General features: G+C 40.6%; 1 protein-coding gene across 1 annotated transcript in view; it reads right to left on the bottom strand.

Moving 5' to 3' along the window:
- Nucleotides 1–23,023, bottom strand: part of cdh23 (cadherin-related 23) — a 243,773-nt gene that overhangs the window by 134,914 nt on the left and 85,836 nt on the right. Inside the window, exons 7-8 of the mRNA XM_034100803.1 lie at nt 9,064–9,258; nt 8,865–8,993 (exon numbers count right to left, since the gene is read on the bottom strand). Coding sequence (XP_033956694.1) covers nt 8,865–8,993; nt 9,064–9,258 — 324 coding nt within the window. The remainder of the gene's footprint in view (nt 1–8,864; nt 8,994–9,063; nt 9,259–23,023) is intronic.

Genomic DNA, 23,023 nt, shown 5'->3' on the forward strand with positions numbered 1-23,023 from the left:
GCCTCAGAATACTGAAATCTGTATTTTTTTTAATATTTTTTTCCTTCGAATTTGTTATCCTTTTCTAAATAACACACTGTTATTTACTCAACAATAACACACAATTATCCTTGTTTTTATTTATTCGTTTAATTCTGTAATATTGTGCTTTTTAGCCCTCCGTCAGGAACTGATTTTCAAAATAAAGTCACCGGAAACAGACGTAGGCCCGGTTCAAGCTCGATGATTGGATGTTGTAGCCGCAATGCACGCTGGGATATGGTGTTTCCCCAACCCAGTCTAAAAAAAAACGTGTAATAACTACGTTGGTCCACAACGTAGGACGTAGTATTTCTACAAAAACGCCTCTGAAATTGTAAGATCCCTACGTTTTTTTTCACCATTCATTCCAATGGCTGGCGTCTACAGTATGTCACGTGATCTTCAAATTTCTCCTTGCAGAAAAAAAAAACATGGCCGAACTTCGTTTTATTCTCTGTGGAAAATGCATATTTTAAAGTTAGTTTCAAATGCGTTTTGATGTCATTTGATGTGAGAAATATGAGTTGTTATTTCAGATTATGTGTGCAGTGTGGATGCACATCTTTAGTTTACTAGTTATTACGAAGATTACTTCAGGAAATTGTGTCTATACAACGTTTTCATTGTTACCAAGGTGGTTGCTAGGGACGCTGCTATCGATATTATTTCTGTTATGTTGTGTAACTGTTTAATGGTGTTATCTTTATTGCTACAGCCTTCCCCGTCAATGTATAGTGTTGGTCCACAGCGCAAACGTATTAGTTTAACAAAATCCACATCTAAAATGGTGGCATAGATACGTTATTTTCCCCTGTGCAATTCTCCATTTACTCAACAATAACACATAATTATCCTTGTGTTTATTTATTTGTTTGATTAATAAACACAAGTTGGAGTCCGTCAGGACCGAGGGTCGGAGCAGCTCATTTGCTTTAGAGAATATTACACCCGGAAGTAAGTATTCTCTCCGCTTCGCTTGACAAACCCTGTGATAGTCCTCAAGCTCTGTGATTGGATGGTTGAGTGTGCGCCGAGGGTTACGCCGAGCGTTGAACAGTACTTTGAAATGGGATGGAACCACGGCAGACTGTCCAAAACTGGATTTGAACGGGTCCACCCTGTCCCCCCCCTCCCCAGAACTACACATGCTGGCTATTGTGTGTTTCGCAACATGTTTAACTTCTATGCCACATCTCTGGGAATTGTAGTTTTAAAAGACGTTTTCGTATTTCCCATTATAAGAAGTTGCCAGTATTAAACTGTGTACATCCCTGGAGGTTTAAGGGATAGGACACGCTCACATTATATTTAATAAATGGGTGAAAATTGCTTGTGCCCATAATGGGCAGCATTAATATATACCCACATGACAGCTAAGGTCAGAAGAGCTTTATTTAACAGCTGGTCTTATGTCTGTGACCCCTCCTGTTGTTCATTGATGAGCCTGAAACATGCACTTGTCAAGGTTCAGAGGCACATTGTGCAAATATGGCATAGCCATCAATCATCTTAAGATAAGATATACTTTACTGATCCCAAGTTGGAAACATTTGCGTTACATCAGCATGTGTAACAGTTGTAAATATGCAGTGGTGTTTATTTGTAAATCATTTAGTATAATCACACAAATTCTGTTTGATTTAATAATTCTGTGTTCTTTATTTATTGAATGTACAATACCTGACAAGGTCGGAGATGAAACACTTGGGTCGCAGCTTCCTCAACAGTGCATTACAAGACACCTATCAATATGTGTGTATACCTCCACCATTAAACTGTCGTATTCTGCACATTTATTATACTATCTACATACATCTTATAAGAGTATAAAACATAATGTATAATATCAGTTAAAATAAGTGCTTAAACATACAGTAGTTAACATTGCAGGAAAGCAATATATTAGTACTTTGTCAGGCTTAATATTCATACCCCAAAAGCTTGTTTATTATTCATAATAAGACCTTAACCTAAAGTATTCTTTAATGTTTGAATAAAGCCTTATTAGTTTGTCTGTCTGTGTCTCCTATTAATATCTAATAATAAAAAATAAAACATTTCAATAACGTGCTTTAACCACCAGGTGTCCCTGGCGACTGGTCATTAGGGGTAGGTGGGGCACAGCCCCACCTAGTGTCAGCAGAAAGTATTAAAAATAATGATTACAAAAAAATGCAAAAAATAAATTACAAAAAATATAAAATATATTTTAAGATCATGTTTAATCATCTGATTCGTCTGTACATTGCTGTTTTAGTCTGTGTTCTTCTAATTAGTGTCTACAGTGTGTGCCTATTGAGCTGTTTAGAGCCATGTGGGACAAAACCCGATCCTGCCCCTCCCTCTCTCTGTCTACTCTAAGTGAACGGTGACTGTAAAAACTACACTGCGCATGCTCAGAGTATTTTCCTATTTAATGTGTGTGGAAAAAAATAATGACCATAGGGGCATAGAGCTGACATCCCCACCATACATCATCTCACATAATTCAGAGCTGATTGGCTGTAAGTATGTGTGCTGCGAAAAGTGTGGTGTGTGAAGAGCAGACAAGAGACGCGTCCTAAAACCAGGAAGTAAGCTGCGCATGGCTTCCCTCGACAAAAAAGCAATGAGATTTCTCCATAGGATTTTAGAAAATAGCTCCAAATAAGATCTGTGGGAAACAAACCTGTTAGATAAATGCACGTTTTGTTTCAGCCAGATAATATCCACATGTCTACCCTACTTTTATACTTTTCGACTTTTGAAACTACAAGAAGATAAGGAGGACTTTTACAAAAAAGTAATAGAGATTTTGTCCAGAAGGATAGGCAAATGGACTTAATCTTCAAGTCAAGGTAAGACTGCAATTTTATTGAAAATGGGATCTTACTAAGGCAAGGCAAGGCAAGGCAAGGCAAGGCAAGGCAAGGCAAGGCAAGGCAAGGCAAGGCAAGGCAAGGCAAGGCAAGGCAAGTTTATTTATATAGCACTTTTCAACACAAGGCAATTCAAAGTGCTTTACAAAAAATGAAAGACATTAAGCATTAAAAAAGAAAAGCTAATAAAATAAACATTAAAAGAAAAAATACATGGATAAAAGTTACACTGCAGTTTAAGATATGAATAGTTCAATTAAAAGCAGCGACAAAAAGAAAAGTCTTCAGCCTGGATTTAAAAGTTGTAAGAGTTGCAGCGGACCTGCAGGTTTCTGGGAGTTTGTTCCAGATATTTGGAGCATAATAACTGAACGCTGCTTTACCATGTTTAGTTCTGACTCTGGGGACAGAAAGCTGACCAGTCCCTGAAGACCTGAGAGATCTGGATGGTTCATAATTTAGCAGGAGGTCAGTAATGTATTTTGGGCCTAAACCATTCAGTGCTTTATAAACCAGCAGCAATATGGAGTGATGTGATCCACTTTCTTACGGCCCGTCCACACAGCGGCGTGCGCTGACGCTTGCCGGCGGGCGTGTCTGAAACTCGACCAACAACCAATCACATGAATCTCCCGCCCCTGACACACAAGCAGCGGTTTGATTGGCTAGAGCTTGTACTGGCATATGATTCGATTGGCTGAACATTGCTCAACTTTTGCAGCGAGCCACGCCAGCTACGCTCCACGTCGCTTCCCACGATGCATTTCGGCTAAAAGTGACGTCACCCCATTCAAAGTGAATGGGGAAGCGTCAACGCACGCCGCTGTGTGGACGGGCCGTTAGTGTTAGTGAGGACTCGAGCAGCGGCGTTCTGAATCAGCTGCAGCTTTCTAATAGATTTTTTAGTGAGACCTGTGAAAACACCATTGCAGTAGTCGAGTCTACTGAAGATAAAGGCATGGACAAGTTTTTCCAAATCCTGCTGTGACATTAGTCTTTTAATCCTAGATATATTCTTTAGGTGATAGTAGGCTGATTTAGTAACTGTTTTAATGTGACTGTTGAAACTCAGGTCAGATTCCATGACAACACCTAGATTTCTGGCTTTATCTGTTGTTTTGAACATTGCAGGCTGAAGCTCAGCGCTAACTTGTATACGTTCTGACTTGGCTCCAAAAACCATTACCTCAGTTTTATCTTTGTTTAATTGGAGAAAGTTCTGACACATTCAGTCATTGATTTGTTCAATGCACTTACTCAGTGTTTGAATTGGAGCATAGTCTCCTGGTGAAATTGTTACGTACATTTGTGTGTCATCTGCATAGCTATGGTAACTTATTTTGTTGTTCTTCATTATCTGAGCCAGTGGTAGCATGTAGATGTTAAAGAGAAAAGGCCCCAAGATGGAGCCTTGAGGAACCCCACATGTCATATTTGTCAACTCAGATGTGTATTTACCTATAGAAACAAAGTTGTTTCTGTCCTTTAAGTAGGATTCAAACCAATTTAGAACTGTTTCCGAAAGTCCCACCCAGTTTTCCAGTCGGTCTAAGAGAACAATTCAATATTTAAATGATAAAATTACAGTTTTTGGGTATCCTTCTGTTGAACTGTCTGTTTAAAATTAATCAAAGCATCAGACAAAAAAAGCTTTTGAAAATAATATTATATTTTGATTTAGGTCAAAATATAATATTTGTAAACCTGAACAGTCAGTGCCAGTGCCTCACCAGCCATGAACCTCACTGCAGAAGCTTATAGACATCTAAGTTTTTTGTGCCCCACCACTTTTGTATATATAGAAACGCCACTGTGTAAATATACCAATATACCGATTGGATCAAATATAAAAGTTAGCCAAATTAGTATTGATACTGCAAGGAGACTTATATTGTGAAGAGAAATTGAAGATTTTGTTTAATTGCTGAGATATTTATGATCCACGTCACATATTCAGTTTCGGTGGCAGTTTTTCCTGTTTGTCTAGAAGTCTTCTCATCAGGGCTCAATACATAGCGAACTACGGCAGATATGTAATATTTAATGCAGCCGAACCGTGTATTACAATGCCGTTATGTGATGACCTCCTAAGAGAAAACAAGCAAACTCGGAATAAAGTATTATTTTTAAAAAAAATTTTCGTATTTCACATCAACAGGAAGTCCGGTTAACTAAAATGTCCGTGCGGAACAATATCCCAACCCATAGATCCGTGGGTGAATAATGTCAATCACCACATTACATACATCACTTCACATTTACATTTTAATTTACATTAAAGTATTTCGTGAGGCCTTCTAAAATGTTTTCAAATATAATTAGGGTTGTGGTTGAAGAGTTTTTAAATTATTGCGTTGCCTGGCAACACACTCAAACATCCAATCACAGAGCTTGAGGACTATCACGGGGTTTGTCAAGCGAAGCGGAGAGAATACTTACTTCCGGGTGTAAAATTCTCTAAAGCAACTAGGCTACTATGAGCTGCTCTGACCCTCGGTCCTGACGGACTTCAACTTGTGTTTATTAATCAAACAAAGAAATAAACACAAGGATAATTATGTGTTATTGTTGAGTAAATAACAGTGTGTGGTTTAGAAAAGAATACAAAATTAGAAGGAAAAAACGAGTTCAGTATTCTGAGCCCCTACTCTCCCCATAACTGACGGCAACAAAAGTCCTACATTATTCAATTAAAATAAAGAAGTAAAAACAATAAGTGTGGCTTGATATTGAGCAAGAAAAAGGTTGATAAATGCTGTGAGAATGGATCTGCGGGTAGCATTCGCTCGCGATCTCAAGTCGTCTACAACATAGGGCCTACGTTTAGGGAGCAAGGAAGCCTATGGACATCCCGGAAAGTTGAAAATGTACACTAAGGGCCCCCCCCCCCCCTTGCGTTGGAAAAAGCCGATACAGGGGACTTGGCATAACGTCAACATAGGCCGACCTGGGAGTGAGGATGTGTTGGTGTGAGAGTGAACACACGCGCGCGCGCACGCACGCACGCACGCACGCACGCACGCACGCACGCACGCACGCACGCACGCACGCACGCACGCACGCACACACACACACACACACACACACACACACACACACACACACACACACACACACACACACACACACACACACACACACACACACACACACACAAGAATAAGTGATGCTCAAGTAATGAGTATATATGTTCAATATGTTCAATCAACCATCAAATGTGCAATCCCCCCTCCTGCAAACGTATACACACACACACACACACACACACACACACACACACACACACACACACACACACACACACACACACACACACACACCACACACACACACACACACACACACACACACACACACACACACACACACACACACACACACACACACACACACACACACACACACACACACACACACACACACACACACACACACACACACCTCCCCAAAGTCGAGCCAACCATCGTCTCCCCCTCTTCATCCTTTCATTTCTAGCTATACAGTGCATTACCCCCCCCCCCCCCCCCCCCCCCCCCCCCAACGCATTCTCCTTTTCGTTCTTTCTACTCATTGATTTGACAGCCAAATTGTGTTTTTTCCTAGAAGGAGCTTAAACGTCAGTCCAAGCAGCATGGATTCACAGCTCTAACAGCTGAAAATCCTGCCCTATGATTTCATCTGAAAAAATAGGAAAATAAAAAAATCTTCTACTCCTTTGTCAAAGTTTTCCAGGGATGACGGGTTGATTGGCTGGACAAAAAGAGAAAGACAGACACGGAGAAACAAACAGCAACTGAGAGGCAGGAAAAAAGGGGTTTGTATGTGTGTGTGTGTGTGTGTGAGAGAGAGAGTGTGTGCACTCACACCTTTGAGAAATGACCTATGACAGGGATGCAAGTTTGATATCCCTTTACGTGTAAATGTCATGGGCCTTGAGAACAGTTGACACTCGCTCTGTCATGTACGCCCTCGGCTTATCACCGCCAAACACTGCCTAATGGAAATGACACATGCCCATTAGAATAGCACATGAGTGCATTGAAAGAGTGTGCGTGTGTGTGTGTGTGTTTGTGTGTAAAAGTGGCAGTGTTGGCCTGTAATGGTGCGTCTTCCCCGTTAATCTGTTGTAGGGTCAGAGGGCTCTGTAACAGATTTTGGTTGCACTCCTACCGTGATCAAGTACTTACATTTTTCAGTAATAGGATTAAACAGTGCCCCCTACTGTTACGGCCCGTCCACACAGCGGCGTGCGTTGAAGCTTCCAACGCTTCTGCCCATTCACTTTGAATGGGTTGACGTCACTTTTAGCCAAACTGCATTTTGGGAAGCGACGTGGAGCGTTGCTGGCGTTGCTCGCTTCAAAAGTTGAGCAATGTTCAACTTTTGGCACCTCAGCAGAAGCGTCAGCCAATGAAATCCCGTTTATGCAAATCTGCCAGTACAAGCGCTAGCCAATCAAACCGTGTGTATGCTGGGAGAGACTACGCAGGTAATTTCCTCATATTCCAAAAAATGGAGGGAAAATGCATTATAGTGGTAGTGAATCACCCGGTGCTGTATGATCGGTCTCTGTTCATTTACCGGGATACAAACCGGAGGAGCGAGGCATGGAGGCAGGTGGCAGAGACAGTGGGTGAAACTGGTAGGTTTTCGCCTGTTTGGGGATTTTATATCCAGTTTGCTTCGTTTTAACATTGCTATTGCTTTGTATGTCGGGGGCGGGAGATTCATGTGATTGGTTGTTGGTCGCGTTGCTCTCAAAAAATCCCCAAGCTTCAGACACGCCCACCGCCAAGCGTCAACGCACGCTGCTGTGTGGACGCTCCGTTAGAGGCAAGAGCTACAAGACTCCCGGGCAGTCTTACTGAGGCTTAGCGCTGCTCAACTAATGTGACAAATCTGGAATCCACTCACCAATGTCAACTTTGTGTTCTGACGTAACACTGCTCCTTTTAACTTTCTCTTCTTTAGTACGCCATATAACTTTTTCCTAATTTCATTACCCCCAAACATCTCCCTCACATTCTACCCCCACTTACAGATCCCCCTCCTCCCCCTCCTCTTCCTCCTGTTGTGACCTTCCTGGTGACAGTTGATGAATCAGAGAATCGGGGAGACACCGGGCGTCGACACAGTCACGCCCCGTTAATATGCATGCAAATGTCGCACTTGACATTTCTACTACAGTGCGTGCAGGCCGGGGAAGAGGGGTATTCGGTGGAGAGGGGGTGGTGCTGAGGGTGGGGGGCTAGTCAGGGGAGAGACTTTAGTGAGAGGCAAAAATAAAACTGATAGAGACAGAGAGAACAGAAATAAGGATGGACAGCATTATGCCCCTGTGTGTAATTCCCTCTCTACGAGTGGAAACATCAATAGCCGGACCATTAGCCACCTGGGAACAGAGTTTAGAGGGCTGAGTCAGGGGACTGAACATAATGGTTTACAGGGAAAACAGACATTACAAACCTCTACTTGCAATAAAGACACAGGTAGGGTCACGGCAAGACTCCCCTGCTTAGTACTTCCTCCAATGCAACAACTTCATGCTTCACACACATGCAGCAGTATGAGCATGAGGCAGCATGGGGAGATAAATCCTATAGCCCCCAGTGACCTTTGCTGGAGGCCTCACATCCCTGAAGCAGAACTGTAAATCTCCCGCAGTAATTACAGACTCCAACACCCGCAGTGCTGTATGTAGGGGCAGGATTTGGGTGTGTGTGAGGTGAGACATCCAGCCCCGATAATAACTCAGGCCTCGATTTTTAACCACGTTTCTCTTGCACCCGCTCCAAACACCTCCTGAATAATCAAAGAGGAGTATGAACATGGGACAGGAGGAGCTTGGGATGAGCAATGAGGTCAAACATAAGTGGAATATGTTGGCAATAGAGAAGGATGGGAGAGGAAGAAACGGATAGATTCACATAAAAGCTGCACGGATAGAATAAAAGCTGTGGAGTTAGTTGGGATTGTAATACTGACCAGAGGCACGTCCTCCTCTATGTTGGTGCTGTAGGGCAGGTTAGTGAAAATGGGGTCCATGTCCTGGACATCAGTGATGGTGATGGCTAAGTTGGCCAGCCGGGACAGGGGTCTGGCTTTGTCTTGATCCTGAGAAAACAGAAGAGTATTCAGGATGTGTCAAAAGTGGACAGGGATTGTCTTGTATGTGTATGCTCACCGTGGCGTTGACAGTGAGCTGGTATGCTGAGGTGGTCTCGTAGTCCAGGGGCTTGGTGACGGTGACGGTGCCCCGGGCCCCGTCGATGGAGAAGAAGGGAGAAGGGGGCTGAAAGGAGAAGAGAACGCTGCCTCCTGTGCCCTGGTCTGGATCTGTGGCGTTCACCATGAACACTGATCTGCCCACATGTGTGTTCTGAAACACACAGTCAACACAGTATTAGTATACTGACAAGCAGCATGATGGACAATATCGAAATACATGACTGGATTTACACTCTAATGGAATATCTTTACTGCCAACATGTTCAGGGTGTCAAATGATGACCTTTGTGTGGTTTACACAAAAGCCTTACTACATAGCCATCCATCAGGACTTAATTAAGTCATCATTTAAGGATCACAATGTCTCAGTTTTCACAGTAATGTTCAAATCCTTCCCCTGCCGCAATGTGCTTGAATCAAGTCCGCAAATAGAAAGGCCATCTTTCTGGATAAATAAAAGCAGTGATTTACTTTGCTGTTCCAACCACTTGTAATGTGTTATGGCCATTGGCAATTCAATGCTCCAAATGGCAAATTGTAGAGAGAAAAAAGTATGTTCTTATTCCAAATGGACAAAAAAGTGAAGATATAACACAGTTGAATCAAACTGCCTCTGAAGTTCTATACCTCTCACTCAAAGGAACAGTTTCCCACAAAATGAAAATGCAGTCAATCGCTCACACCTACACATTAAGTGAGATTTGTAGGACTACAGTCTCAAGCTGGGCGATGTGCAGCCGCAGCATCAGAGCTACAAAAACCCTTTGACCATGCTGCAAGATCTTTTGGAGAATAAAAAGGAAATGTGCAGCTCTGAAAAGTCTGTCACATTAAGATTTCTGTTCAAAGGGTTCAAAGAAGGCTGAGGTGAGGCCATGGTGTTATATTGATGTGTGGGGTTCCAACAAACCTAACTGGAACCTTGAATGCCACTGTATGGGTGTCAAAAAAATAATGACAACATTTTCATTTTGAACTGAACTTTTCTCATTGCCTTTCGTGCATGGAGACGGTTTCAGATGTGACCATAGCCAGCAGGCAGCAGAGTTTAATTTGGCCACACAGGATATGGCATCTCAGTTAGACATAACGTTTGTTGCATTGTGACTGCCTCCGATAAAACAGATTTTACTCTCACAATAGTGCACCTTCGATGGTGTGGGATATTCAACTGTCAAAAAGATATTTCTCCAACCTTGTTTTCTGAAAATATAAGCGTTGCCTCTCTGTTTACCTCCCAAAATTGCTTTGGATGTCTAAAAGCAAGAAAAAAAAGTCAAGAAATGTCATGCCATGTCAGAGTACGGTCTGTCTTGGTCATAGTCAGTGTGGAAACCCGGTGGGAAAATCAGGAGGCCATATAAAGAAACAGTCCCCAGGTAGAGAAGCTTGTCGGTAAGTTTGAGGAACATTCTTATTAATTGGAATTTTATCTCAAAGCAGCCACACACACACAATTAATAAGAAATAGAAATGCCTACAGATAGAAGACATTTTTTTCTTTTTTTTTCTATTCTAGCTGTATAACTGGAAAGAAACACTCGCACGAGGCTCCTGTTCTCACAATCTCACCCAATTAGCACATGTAGTACATGGTGTCATATGTTGGAGCAGGGATTGATATTCAGGGTAATTTATGGAGCCAATTTTCCAGTAGAGGCTGTGCTATGAATTAAAAAGTAATATTGCGTGAGAAAGAGACTCTTACACACTCACCTGCGCCCACACACAGTTCAGAGTGTGTTACCTTGTTTACTGGGGGGAAGAGCGTGACCACATAGGGAGGCCATGGTGCTGAATGGAGCTGGGCCCTGAGCCAAAGATGAAGTGACACACAGCAAGAGAGCAGTTGACCCCACAGTCTGTCTGCACAGGTGTCAGGAGGGTGCGTTTGCATGTGTATGTGTGCATGCAAACTTTTACTATTGAGTATAAATCTGTGTTTGTTTGAATTTTTGGTTTAGTATGTCCATTTGCTGACAGTGCCTGTGGACGTAAGTTTCAAGGGATTTGTTTCATGTGTGTGTTTAGATCTTTTAACCCCCTGCACTCTGAAGGGCAGGGGTTCATCACCTCAATTTAACAGCAAATTAAGGCCAACTGCCTCTGTCTGCATGACTTTATATTACAGCTGCTGCACATTCACTGCCTTGGTTGCCCTGCCTCTGCCATTCTTCTCGCTCGATTTCCCTCCCCTAACATCCTCCCATTGGTCTCTACACATGCATGAGCAGTGCTGGAAACTGGTCTGTCTAACCAGATTAAGCAAGATGGCCACATGGGAATTGAGGGACAGAAAGAGGAGAGAGATCAAGTGGTGTAGCTGCAGGGGAAGTCGAGGAGAGCAACAGATGCCAAAGAGAGAAACAGATATCAAAGGGCTCCATTTCTCAACATGGCACCAGAACACCAGTTGTGGCACAGGTCAATTCTGAGAATACACTATTTTTGGATTAAAATAATCAAATTTGCTAGTCAGAATTGATGCTTTTAGAGATGTTTTTTTGCCAATACTGGTACTGGAACAGAAACTTTCTGCAGGATATACAAAGATGTATACATCTCACCTTGTCTTTCTTGACATGCTTGGTTTTCCTGTTTCAGGTGTGTCTGACTACTGTGTCAGTGTGTAGTGGTTGGCAAATTCACTTTAACGTGTTTCCACTGCACTATTTCTTAATGCTCTTAAAGTCTTTCATTTGTGTAAAGCACTTTGAATTGCCTTGTGTTGAAAGGTGCTATATAAATAAACTTGCCTTGTCTTACGACACTGGTGGTCCTTGAGAATGATTGCCTGTATACACTCACTGTAAAAAAATGTGCTTGTCCTTTAGACTTTGTTAAGAAACAGGTCAGCTCAACTAGCGAGTAAAAAGGTGTTGATATTTTTTCAGAATTTCTCTTCCTGCTTAGCACAAAAATCTGTCATCAAGTTTAATAACAGAAAAGGGGTCTATAGAGATGGGACAGAAGACAAGAAGGTAGGAAGCTTTGTCTTACTGATATGAGAACCAGGAATGACAAAAGGTGCAGCTAAAGCAAACCTTACCGGTAGTTGCATAGCTACATTACTAATCCACAATAATAACTATAGGTTACTTACTTACCCCAGTTCTCAGAGTAACATGAAGTGAGATGTCTCACTATGGGATGCGCCTCATCGCGGAGCAAACAGAAGCATCAATCTCATTACGCCAATCCTGATTGGCTGGTGATCTTGACGTCAGCGTCAGGGGAATTCACCCCCTATAAGTAGCTTGTGCCACGACGCATGCGTCATTCAAAATAAGCACCTCTTCTCGCTTCACCATAGCAAGGAGGGCCGTCTGGTGAGACATCTCACTTCATGTTACTCTGAGACTGGGGTTACGTAAGTAACCTATAGTTCTCATTCATAACACTCCGTTCGATGTCTCACTATGGGAAATTGTAGCTCCCGTATTGTCAGACGAGCTTATCTCGAAAATCACCAAACCAACCAGAACTTAAAAGGTAGAGCTCTGACTCAAGAAGGTGCCCAGCACTGCTTGAGTCACACTGGGAGCAGAACGTCCAGCCTGTTAAGAGGCGGACACAAGTGAGCGGCGAGGACCAGCTCGCCGCTCACTTGTGTCTTGTCTTGGGTTCAGTCTGTGGACCGTTAAGCTTGCCCGGCTACTATAGAGATGTGCTCTGAAGCGAGAAGAGGTGTTTGAATGACGCATGCGTCGTGGCGCAGGCTACTTATAGGGGGTGAATTCCCTGACGCTGACGTCAAGATCACCAGCCAATCAGGATTGGCGTAATGAGATTGATGCTTCTGTTTGCTCCGCGATGAGGCACATCCCATAGTGAGACATCGAACGGAGTGTTATGAATGAGAACTGCATTTGGTTTAAACATCTAAGCTGCATTCCTCTGATATTTGTATTGAGCTTGTTAAGTTGTCTGCTCACGAGAGAACTGAAAACACCTGTGAAAGCTACCCCAAAGCCTGCAGCTTGACACTGGTGCACAGCTACACATTATATGGAGAAAAATACACAAGATCTTACTCTGAATAAATTAAATCTATTAAATATTCCTGTTTGGGCTTGTTTGTGTAAGTACACATCTGTACGTGTCTGGCATGGGTGTCTGCTTTATCAACTTTGCTTTGATGTCATGGAGGGAGTTAGATAGTTTAGCATTAGGTTTGTGTCTGTGTGTGTAGGATGTGATCTGGAAGTGTGTGGAGAAAGTGTGTGATATGACATATATTTTCCCTCCCCTAAAGCATGCCGGGTTCTATCTCGCTACACAGCAGCCTGGGAAACAATGACTCATTAACACCTCCCACTGTCAAATGCCACAAGGTTAAATACAAAAAATGGTTACACACTGGAATAAGTAAACACTCACACACACCAGTTTTGATCTACCGGATTTGACAGTGCTGAGGTGTTCAAAGGCAGTTTGTGCAACAACAGTTCAAAGCTTTGCTCAGATGACCAAGGCTGTGTCAGTGTGCCAGTTGTGGTACTTCAGAGATGTGTGTGTGTGTGTGCGCGTGTGTGTGTGTAGATCATATTTCTACTTCTATTAGACTCTGGATGCTCTGATGTCTGCAGAATCACAACATAACCATTACCCGTTCACCTTATTTATGTTTATCTTGTTTTCCCTTTATTCCCCTGAAAGGCTTTGAAGGTCAAAATGCTCTGTTTAGATAAGCGGTGCATTTCAATACTAGGAGAAAAGCCATAAAGCAACCTATTTAAACAGTGAGGTCATGAAGTGCTTACGGAGAATTTCTATGCATTTCAGCAATCCACCACCACAGAGAGCACACTGCAGGCCTTCTGGTAATGAGAGAGCAATAACTATCAACATAGTCATAGACAGTCTTCTGCTTGGCCTTTTGTAATTTCCATTGGATCTCAATAGCCTCGCCATGAGGCCATTGATTGGACCAGTGTGATGCAGATTACAAGTCAATGTGGGTGACTGGGTGCAAAATGCAAGGCGATGAATCCCCATTTTTTATTATCCTATAAGACTGTCCGATTACTTCTCCATAAATGAGTTACACAATAAACAATATCCAGCAGGGCTTGGCTAGGACCAGGGGCCGCTAAACTGGATAAACACTGCATGCTACACTCTAAAACGGAATTCAGGCGACCTTTCACCTCCACTTAATTAAATGCATGGTTGCAAGATAAAAATGTGAGTTAATTGATTTAGATAAACATTTTAAGTTGCAAACATTAATTTATAAGTTGTGTTGACGTAATAATGTTGGTAATTACATCAACTTAATATTGTGTGTAATTTGAACTCTGATTTCTGCGTTAATTGACTTAAAGCTAAATTCAAGTTGTAGTAAGTAATGCAATTGGCTTGATAACTTAATTGTTCTACACCTTGAGTTAAGGATTTCAAGTCCACTCCCACTTAACAGGCCTGGACAAGTTCCAACAGTTAAGACACATAGAAATATACAACGGACATTTTAAGGTGAGTATCATCTTCTGTCATTCAAATACAGTAGATAGCCTTGTAGTTGCACTGGATAGGCAAATTGGCTGTTTGACCAAAATAAGCAGCCTTTGAACTGTGAATAGTTCTGTGAGAGGATACAAAGTAGTAGAGGCTGCTGTGAGAGTAAAAATACTTGGTTACTATAGTGATATCGCTTGTCATTGAAAGCAAATGGTTGGCAGTCACCCATTCAGAATATATTCATTTAGGTAATTTCTCTTTTTTTCCTTTTCAAAAATAGCACAATGCAATTGAAAGTACGCAGAGAACTATAGCCATCCGCTGCCTTGTCGTGTACCTTGGAGAAAAGGAAGAGGACCTTTTCAAGGAGTTTAGCGGCGTATATAAACATCTTGAAATAAAATAAAATCCATGGGCACAGTGTAAAAACACAGGACAAAAGCACTGCTCTCTGTGAGTTACATTTTGAAGCATATTGCAACTTTTGGCCACACCCCAATCAATAATATCTTAGCAACGTTTCAGCATGGATAGGTGTTGACAGCAATGGCATGGGAAAAAGGATTGTGTTACATTTGAAAAGTGGCTTCTGCTCTTCTTAACCAGTTCACATATTGTATGGAACCTGCTAAAAGATGAGAAGGTACACTAAAACGTATCTACTAATCTGTCCACATGCATTTAAACACTAGGCAAAGTACTCAAAAGCACCTCTGTGTGTCTTCAGGGACCACATTGCCATGACGACACACACAGACTCAATAGGTGAAAACAATACCAGCGTTGCTTTAGCAGCTGGTAATAATGGCTCTGAATTAGCTAAGAGTGACAGTTTAAAAAGTATGCAATTACCTGGCTAATTCATTATCTCTTATGCGCTAACCTATTATTTAATGTGCTTCAAAAGGACATGCATATCGCCTTCATCAGTGACCGGTCCACCCAGGATCTGACCATACGATGGCAACCATCGTGGTCGAGGGAAACAAATGAATGAGCATTCTGCGTTAAATGTGTTCATACTGTTTAAAATAATGACTGTCGGCAGTGTAAACATCTTTGTTACATCTTTTGTCAAATGTATGTGTGGGATCTGCAGGTTGGTGGCCATTGAGAGTTTGTTTTATGTAGTTTTACAAAAACTTTACAGATTTTACATATTTGGCACTGGTTTTAAATATGCAAAGACCTCTAACTTTGTTGTGATGGCAGCATGTATTTGCTGTGTCCCCATTTCCCATGGTAATATGGCTAATGTGTTATTCATCTTTTTTTCAAGATTTAAATGAAGCTCAGCGCAAGTTCTTTCAGGGAAGACTGGGTGTGTATACATCTCCTGATTGAAACATCATGTGTTGAAATAACAACTGCAGTTCAAAATAAAAAGTGAATTGCCTAATATTTTTGTTGTGGAATCAATTAAAGTCTTTCTTTAAAGGCAAAAACATGCAAAAGCTAAGAAAAAAAACCTAGCAACTTAAAAAACGTGTGTTCACAATGATGGTAATTAAGTACATACAACTTAAAATTCCTTTTAAATCATACGGTAAAACAAATTGGAACAACTTAATTTTTGGAGTAATCAACTTAAAAACTTGTATCCCGAATGAGAGTAATTAAGTACAGACAACTTAAAATTCCTTTTAAATCATGTGGTAAAACTAGTCGGAACAACTTAATCTTTTGAATAATCAACTTCAAAACTTGTGTTTATGCTCCCAATTATTAAGTAAGTGGTAATTAAAAACACCTCTGATTGTAGAGGAAAAGCCTTCTCCCCTAACTCAAATAACTTTGTTGCTTTAAGACAATTTCATTAGAAGTTGTCTTAACTCAATAAACATTGATGCAAACTGTTGCGTTGATTTTCTTTGTTGAGCCAAGGCATTTGTTTTTAGAGTGTAGCACTGAAGCACTGAATGTGTCACTTCCTCTTCTTTTTCACACGTGCAGAGGTCAATTATTTAGCCATGGCTCATTTTCCTATATACACTTTGATTGGGCTTTGTAGCTTTTGAATACATGGCGGCTATTTCCTATGGGAAGCAGAATATTAAGTGGTGAGACCGTTGGAGAGGGATGAAGAGTTCCCCACTGTGTCTTATCTGAAGTGCTCTGCAGGAATCGCCCTCTTCTACCTCTGAGAGCTACTACTTACAGTATAGAAGGAGAAGAAGCAGTGAGATGTATTGTAGAGTACATAGAGAAAGCTATAGAGACAGAGATTTAAAGCGAGAGCAAACTGTGTTTACTGGAGTCTAATCAGCCCCCTTGTTGTGTTATGAACCTTATTCATTCAAATTCTGCCATTACTTACACTTACACTCAAGAATGATGCAATATACTGTACGTTAATGAAAAAACATGTTACAAAATATGTAACTTGTTTGCCTGAATGCCAAGTTCCACATCATGCCCCCTTAATTCTGGTGCTTTACTACTTGCTTGGGGGATGGATTCTTCTTAGGGGCGGAGTTTGATCCTTAAAGACTTACTCCAGAATGCAGTCAACCAAAATGCCGTTTCAGTATATGGAGTCACAGAGTGAAGACACCACTAGATATTTAAATGCTCTTTGGAGGCCCCTAGAGTGAACCCAAATGAAAACAGTAGGAGACAACAAAAGCCCACTGAGCACTCCAATGTCCTAATTGATGGATCTTGATGGATTTGCAAGGGAAAATTGCATTATAAATAGGTATACCTAGGAAGACCAATGCAGAAGAGGAAATTGCTGCCAATGATGGTTCTACAAAGTAATAAATGGCCTGATATTATGTATTGTATTTACTGTATACGTGATGTATTAGTTTTAACTAACTTAGGAGTTACAAGACTGTCAAAAAATTAAGATAAAAAAAAAAAACACAGACCAGAAGACTGAGAAAAAGGAAGACAGTGAGTGAAGGCAGCAAGAGCATGGATAAGAGTGTATGAAAGTGAAGGCATGCCACTAACAGCCATGCGACATGTATAATAAAGGCAGTCCCTATTCACTTAACTGTGCCTCTGCTGTATACTATGGTGGTGTTTGCACTGCTGTCTCTACAGCCTGGATTGAAGGAAGCTACAGAGTGTTGTTCATGTACGCCAGATTCCTGGTTCAATATGACATCTGGGCCCTGGAGAGCCAAAGGCTGGCAAGACCTCAACACTACATGGCCCATGTTTTCTCTGGGACCTGGAGGGATGACAGGCCGAAGTCCTCTGAGGGCTGAAGCTTTACGGTAATGGATTCCAGTGGTTAAACCTCAACTCCCTCCTCTAGGGAGTCCTTGAGGGAGTATTCACAATTGTGTTCGTTGATACTCTGTCCAACAACAACCATTCAATTCATTTATACATCACTTTAGTGGTGGGAAACTGAAGCCAGATTCACTCATACGCCTGTGTGAAGGTAAATTATGCTCTTCAGGTCCACAAGCTAAAAGCCCCAAATAAGTGCATGATTTGTTCAAAACATTATGCAAATTACCAAAACACAATGCTTGCAATGGAGTAATTAAGTTGTGGGTGAAAGCAAAGTGAGAGGAGACAGCTAAATATAGAAAAATAAAATGTTATTACTAAATCATATTTTTCTTAGAAACAAGAGTCATTATCAGCCTGAATGTGAAACATCAGGGGTTTATGAGGAAATGATAAACATCTTAGCATGTAGCTTTTACTCATTAAAATCGTCCAAAAGTAACACCTTTTACTTTGCACTTTCCCTTCTCTCTAAGGACATGTAGATTGGTCTCCATCAGCTATAAAGTTAATGCATAATGCTTGATTTTTTAGCATGGAGGATAAATACAGCTGTTAGTATTCTCCTAGTCATCTGCTAAGTGCATATTGGATACATCCATTTCCATTTTTGACAATCATATTCATTCATTCAAACTCAAGTTCATTCTTCACCCAAAAAAATTACCCAAAAATGAGTAATATTTCACATCCATGACAGCATCCCTCTCCATGCTCAAGTACTTAATTTGTTTGGGATTTGCTAATCTATGAAATGTATTACAACAAAGATGCTATTGATTTTGTGCTCAGGAAAATGTCACATTCGATCTGATTTTTCTTACCAGACAGTCCACAGATTGTTGATACAAAAGCTTGCTTTCTGATGAATACTTTAATGTTTTATTGATTGTGGCGGTGACAGAATTAGTTTATTTACCAATGAATGAAACAAGAGACATGGAAAATTAATGAACCATACTTGTATCTAAATGTAAACTTGTCTTTAGTTGTTTCAATGTTCAAGCTTGAGTGTGCGTGTTTAATCACTTGAGTGCCTTATGAGTGTATTGACCCACCTCAATAACAAACTCCCACCACCGCTTACCGTAATGTTCTCCTTGTAAGGCAAGGCAAGGCAATTTTATTTATATAGCACTTTTCAGCACGTGGCGATTCAAAGTGCTTTACAGATTAAAAGCAAACGACATTTAAGAACAAATACAGCACAAATACATTATTAAAAAGGCATTTAAAAACAGGCATAATAAGCAAAGGTAATGAAATAAATAAAATAAATAAACACAGCAGGTACAGAATACATGACTGAAAAAGCATACTGTAGTGTATGTATGGGCAGCTCAATTAAAAGCCGCGGCAAATAGGTGCATTTTTAGTTGGGATTTAAAAATAGGAAGTGTTTCGGCGGACGTGCATGATTTAGGCAGTTTGTTCCAAATTGTTGGGGCATAATAACTAAAAGCTGCTTTTCCATGTTTAGTGGTTATTCTCGGAACATAGAGCAGACCCGACCCAGAAGACCTGAGACTCCTGGATGCTTCATAGTGATGGAGTAGGTCGTCTATATACCTCGGTCCTAAGCCATTTAGTGATTTAAAAACTAGCAGTTATTTTAAAATCAATTATTTGGCAGACTGGAAGCCAGTGTAATGATCTCAGAACCGGAGTGATGTGATCCACTTTTCTAGTGTCAGTGAGTACTCGAGCAGCAGCGTTCTGAATCAGCTACAGCTTTCTGATAGATTTTTTAGTGAGCCCTGTGAATACACTATTGCAGTAGTCGAGTCTACTGAAAATAAAAGCATGGACAAGTTTTTCTAAATCCTGTTGCGACATTAGTTTTTTAATCCTTAATATATTCTTCAGGTGGTAGTATGCAGACCTAATAATACTGTTGTAATGTGACTTAAAATTCAGGTCTGAGTCCATCACTACACCTAGATTTCTTGCTTTGTGAGCTATTTTGTAGTCTGCCGACTGAAGCTCTGTGATTACTTTTAATCGGTCCTTCTTTGCTCCAAAACAATGATCTCAGTTTTTTGTTGTTTAATTGGAGAAAGTTCTGAGTCATTCAGTCAGTGATGTGCTCAATGCACTTGCTCAGTGTTCTAATCGGAGAATAGTCTCCCGGGTGTAATATTAAAAATAAATCTGGGTGTCGTCTGCATAGATGTGATAACTTAGATCGCTCTTTTTAATAATTTCAGCCAGAGGTAGCATATACCAGTGTTAATTTTGGCAGCTATTTTTGAGTTAGTCTTAGTCTTTAGACGAAAATGGTTATTAGTTTTAGTCACATTTTAGTCATTTCTATCCTTATAGTTTTAGTCTAGTTTTAGTCGACGAAACTCAAAACGTTTTAGTCTAGTTTTAGTCGACGAAAACTCAAAACGTTTTAGTCTAGTTTTAGTCCAGTTTTAGTCGATGAAAAATTACATTTTAGTTAACTTTAAGTCAAATGTTTTCTCTCTTTAAACCAATTCAGTTAGGCAAATACAGGTATCTGAAATTGGAATCAAGGTGACCGTATCAAGTGTTGAAATTTGTAAAGCAACATTTCACTCTCTTAACCCTTTACTTAGTTAGTTTGATATCTCTAGCCTCTCACATTGGTGCAATACTGTTGTGTTGTCCTTGCTGATCCTCTAAGGTAAGGATAGTGCATACACATAGATACAAGTGGTACTGGTAACATAGTGGAATGTTCTTTACTCCAAGTCAAGAACCAAACATTATTTTTTTAGCCTTATATTTATTTTCCGAAACCTCCAATAAAAGTGAAGACACGTATGCCCAAAACAGAGCAATAAATGATGAACAATGACATGACACCTGAAGTTTTGGATCACGAAAATTACAGACTTGAGTTAGCTCAGTGACTCAAACTGTAGTCCATTGTAGACTCTCTACATTTATCAATGGTGTGTCAGTAACTTGTCAGAACAGAGGGTCATCCCTCACAAGATGCAGTGCAAAGCAGTAACTTGTATAAATTATAAAGTATAAATTGTTGTATAAAACTATCCCTCACCTTAACATTATACGTTTCTGTACCTACAAATAAAATAAAAATGTTGAAAGTGCATACAGTACATACCTATAGAATAAGATAAACCTTGAATAAACTTGGCCTTATAAACAATCAGAGGGAACCACCTCTGTAGTGCACTCTCATATAAAGTAACAAAGTACAGACATCCGTAGTAGCATTAACAACTTTTTAGCCTACTGATCTCTATTCAGTTTGAGGAAAGCACTTCTCCTCTTATCGAAGGTCTCTATCATAAGGATGAAATCCTCATCCTCAACTGTACGGGCAGGTAGACCGGTGCGTCCAATCCACTGGGCAATGACCTTTTCTTTGGTGCCTTGTTCCAGCGAGTCTGCTTTATATTTTGGTCCTGCGGAAGAGAACGCTGCTGGGATAGTTGACTGTTTATTCTTTGCACCAGGTTGCTGTTTTGGAGTACTCGTCTCTGGGATCTAGGTGAGGAAAAATAAGATTGCATAATTACTCCCTATACAGAACTACAACGCCTACAGATGAATTCCAATTAATTAAATGTAGGCTAATCCCTTTAAAATATGCCTTTGGTAATAGTATTATCATTAAAATATAGTATATCAATAATATCAAGTTTAGATTTTGAAGATTCTAATTATGTGATAATACAATACAACTAGCCTATTATATATGCCTACCTGGCCTTAGAGATAAGAAAGTATTTTCCAAATAAATTTCCGTGTACTCTTAAAAAAACACACAATAATTGCAGTGACTAGATAGTTATTGCAATGCAAGCCCAGCCAACATTAGCCTGGAACTTGACAGAATCATTCATTTGCTACCGGAAACTGAAAACGTGTTTGCAAGAAAGGCTAAGCTAACATAGATAGTTAGTACATTTGCCTCTAGTAACTAGTGACGAGCTAGCAGTCTGCATTGGCAATGGCAACTTGCAAATGCAGACTGCCCAGTAACATAGACTTAACGTTAGCAAATGTATATGCTTAGTTAGCGTTACCACATACGAGTTAGTTACGACTTATCATGTAACGTTACAGTTAGCTAACTTACCGTGGCATAAATAGCAGGATGGTGCGCCTTCAAGTGCCTCTTCAGGTTAGTCGTATTCTTCCCAACTAATTTGAAGCCACATGGCGTCTCTCCTTCTCCCGCAGTTGCAGTGCAGTGTGTTTTATTTTCTACCGAGTTATAAAGAAAGTTGGTCCATATATCTATTCTTTTTTTGCGACCAAAAACTAAAAGCGCTTTCGCTGAATCCGTCATCTTCACTGTTTGGATATCATCACCACCTGTGCTGCTGCAGTGAAGCTGGGGTGGGCGGGGGTGAGTGAGGTGTGCAAATTCCCAGAATCCCAAATAATTCAACCAGTGACAGGGATGCATTTTGAAAGAGAAGACGGACAATTGGAGGAAAATAATATCCTGCATTTTTAATGTCCGATAGTCCACCCTTAACACCTTCGTCTCGTCTCGTCTCGTCAACGAAAACTACATTTACATTTCGTCATAGTTTTCGTTATCAAGAATCTATTTTTAGCTCGTCATCGTCTCGTCTTAGTCATGTAAAAAAGGTCGTTGACGAACATTTTTCGTCATAGTTTTCGTTAACGAAATTAACACTGGCATATACATATTAAAAAGCAAAGGTCCTAAGATGGAGCCTTGAGGAACCCCGTATGACATATTTACCAGGGTTGATTTGTAATTGCCTGTTGAGACAAAGTTTGTCCTGTCCTTCAAGTAGGAGCTAAACCAGTTTAGAGCTGTTGCTGAAACTCCCACCCAGTTTTCAAGATGGTCTAACAATATGTTGTGGTCAACAGTATCAAAGGCAGCGCTGAGATCTAATAATAGTAACACTGATATTCTGCCACTGTCTGTGTTCAAATGGATGTAATTTAAGACCTTTACAAGTGAAGTCTCAGTGCTGTGGTTCGGTCGAAAGCCCGACTGAAACACATCAAAACCGTCAGTTAAAAACATGAAATTACTCAACTGTTGAAAAACTGCTTTTTCAATCAATTTGCTTAAAAAGGGAAGGTTTGATAGTGGCCTGTAATTATTCATTATGGTTTTGTCTAGGTTATGCTTTTTTAGGAGCGGTTTAATTATTGCAGTTTTCAGGGCCTGTGGAAATACACCTGATTGAAGACACTTGTTTACTAGTATATCTGAG

This window comes from Pseudochaenichthys georgianus, chromosome 15, assembly GCF_902827115.2.
Source record: "Pseudochaenichthys georgianus chromosome 15, fPseGeo1.2, whole genome shotgun sequence".
Classification (NCBI taxonomy): Eukaryota; Metazoa; Chordata; class Actinopteri; order Perciformes; family Channichthyidae; genus Pseudochaenichthys; species Pseudochaenichthys georgianus.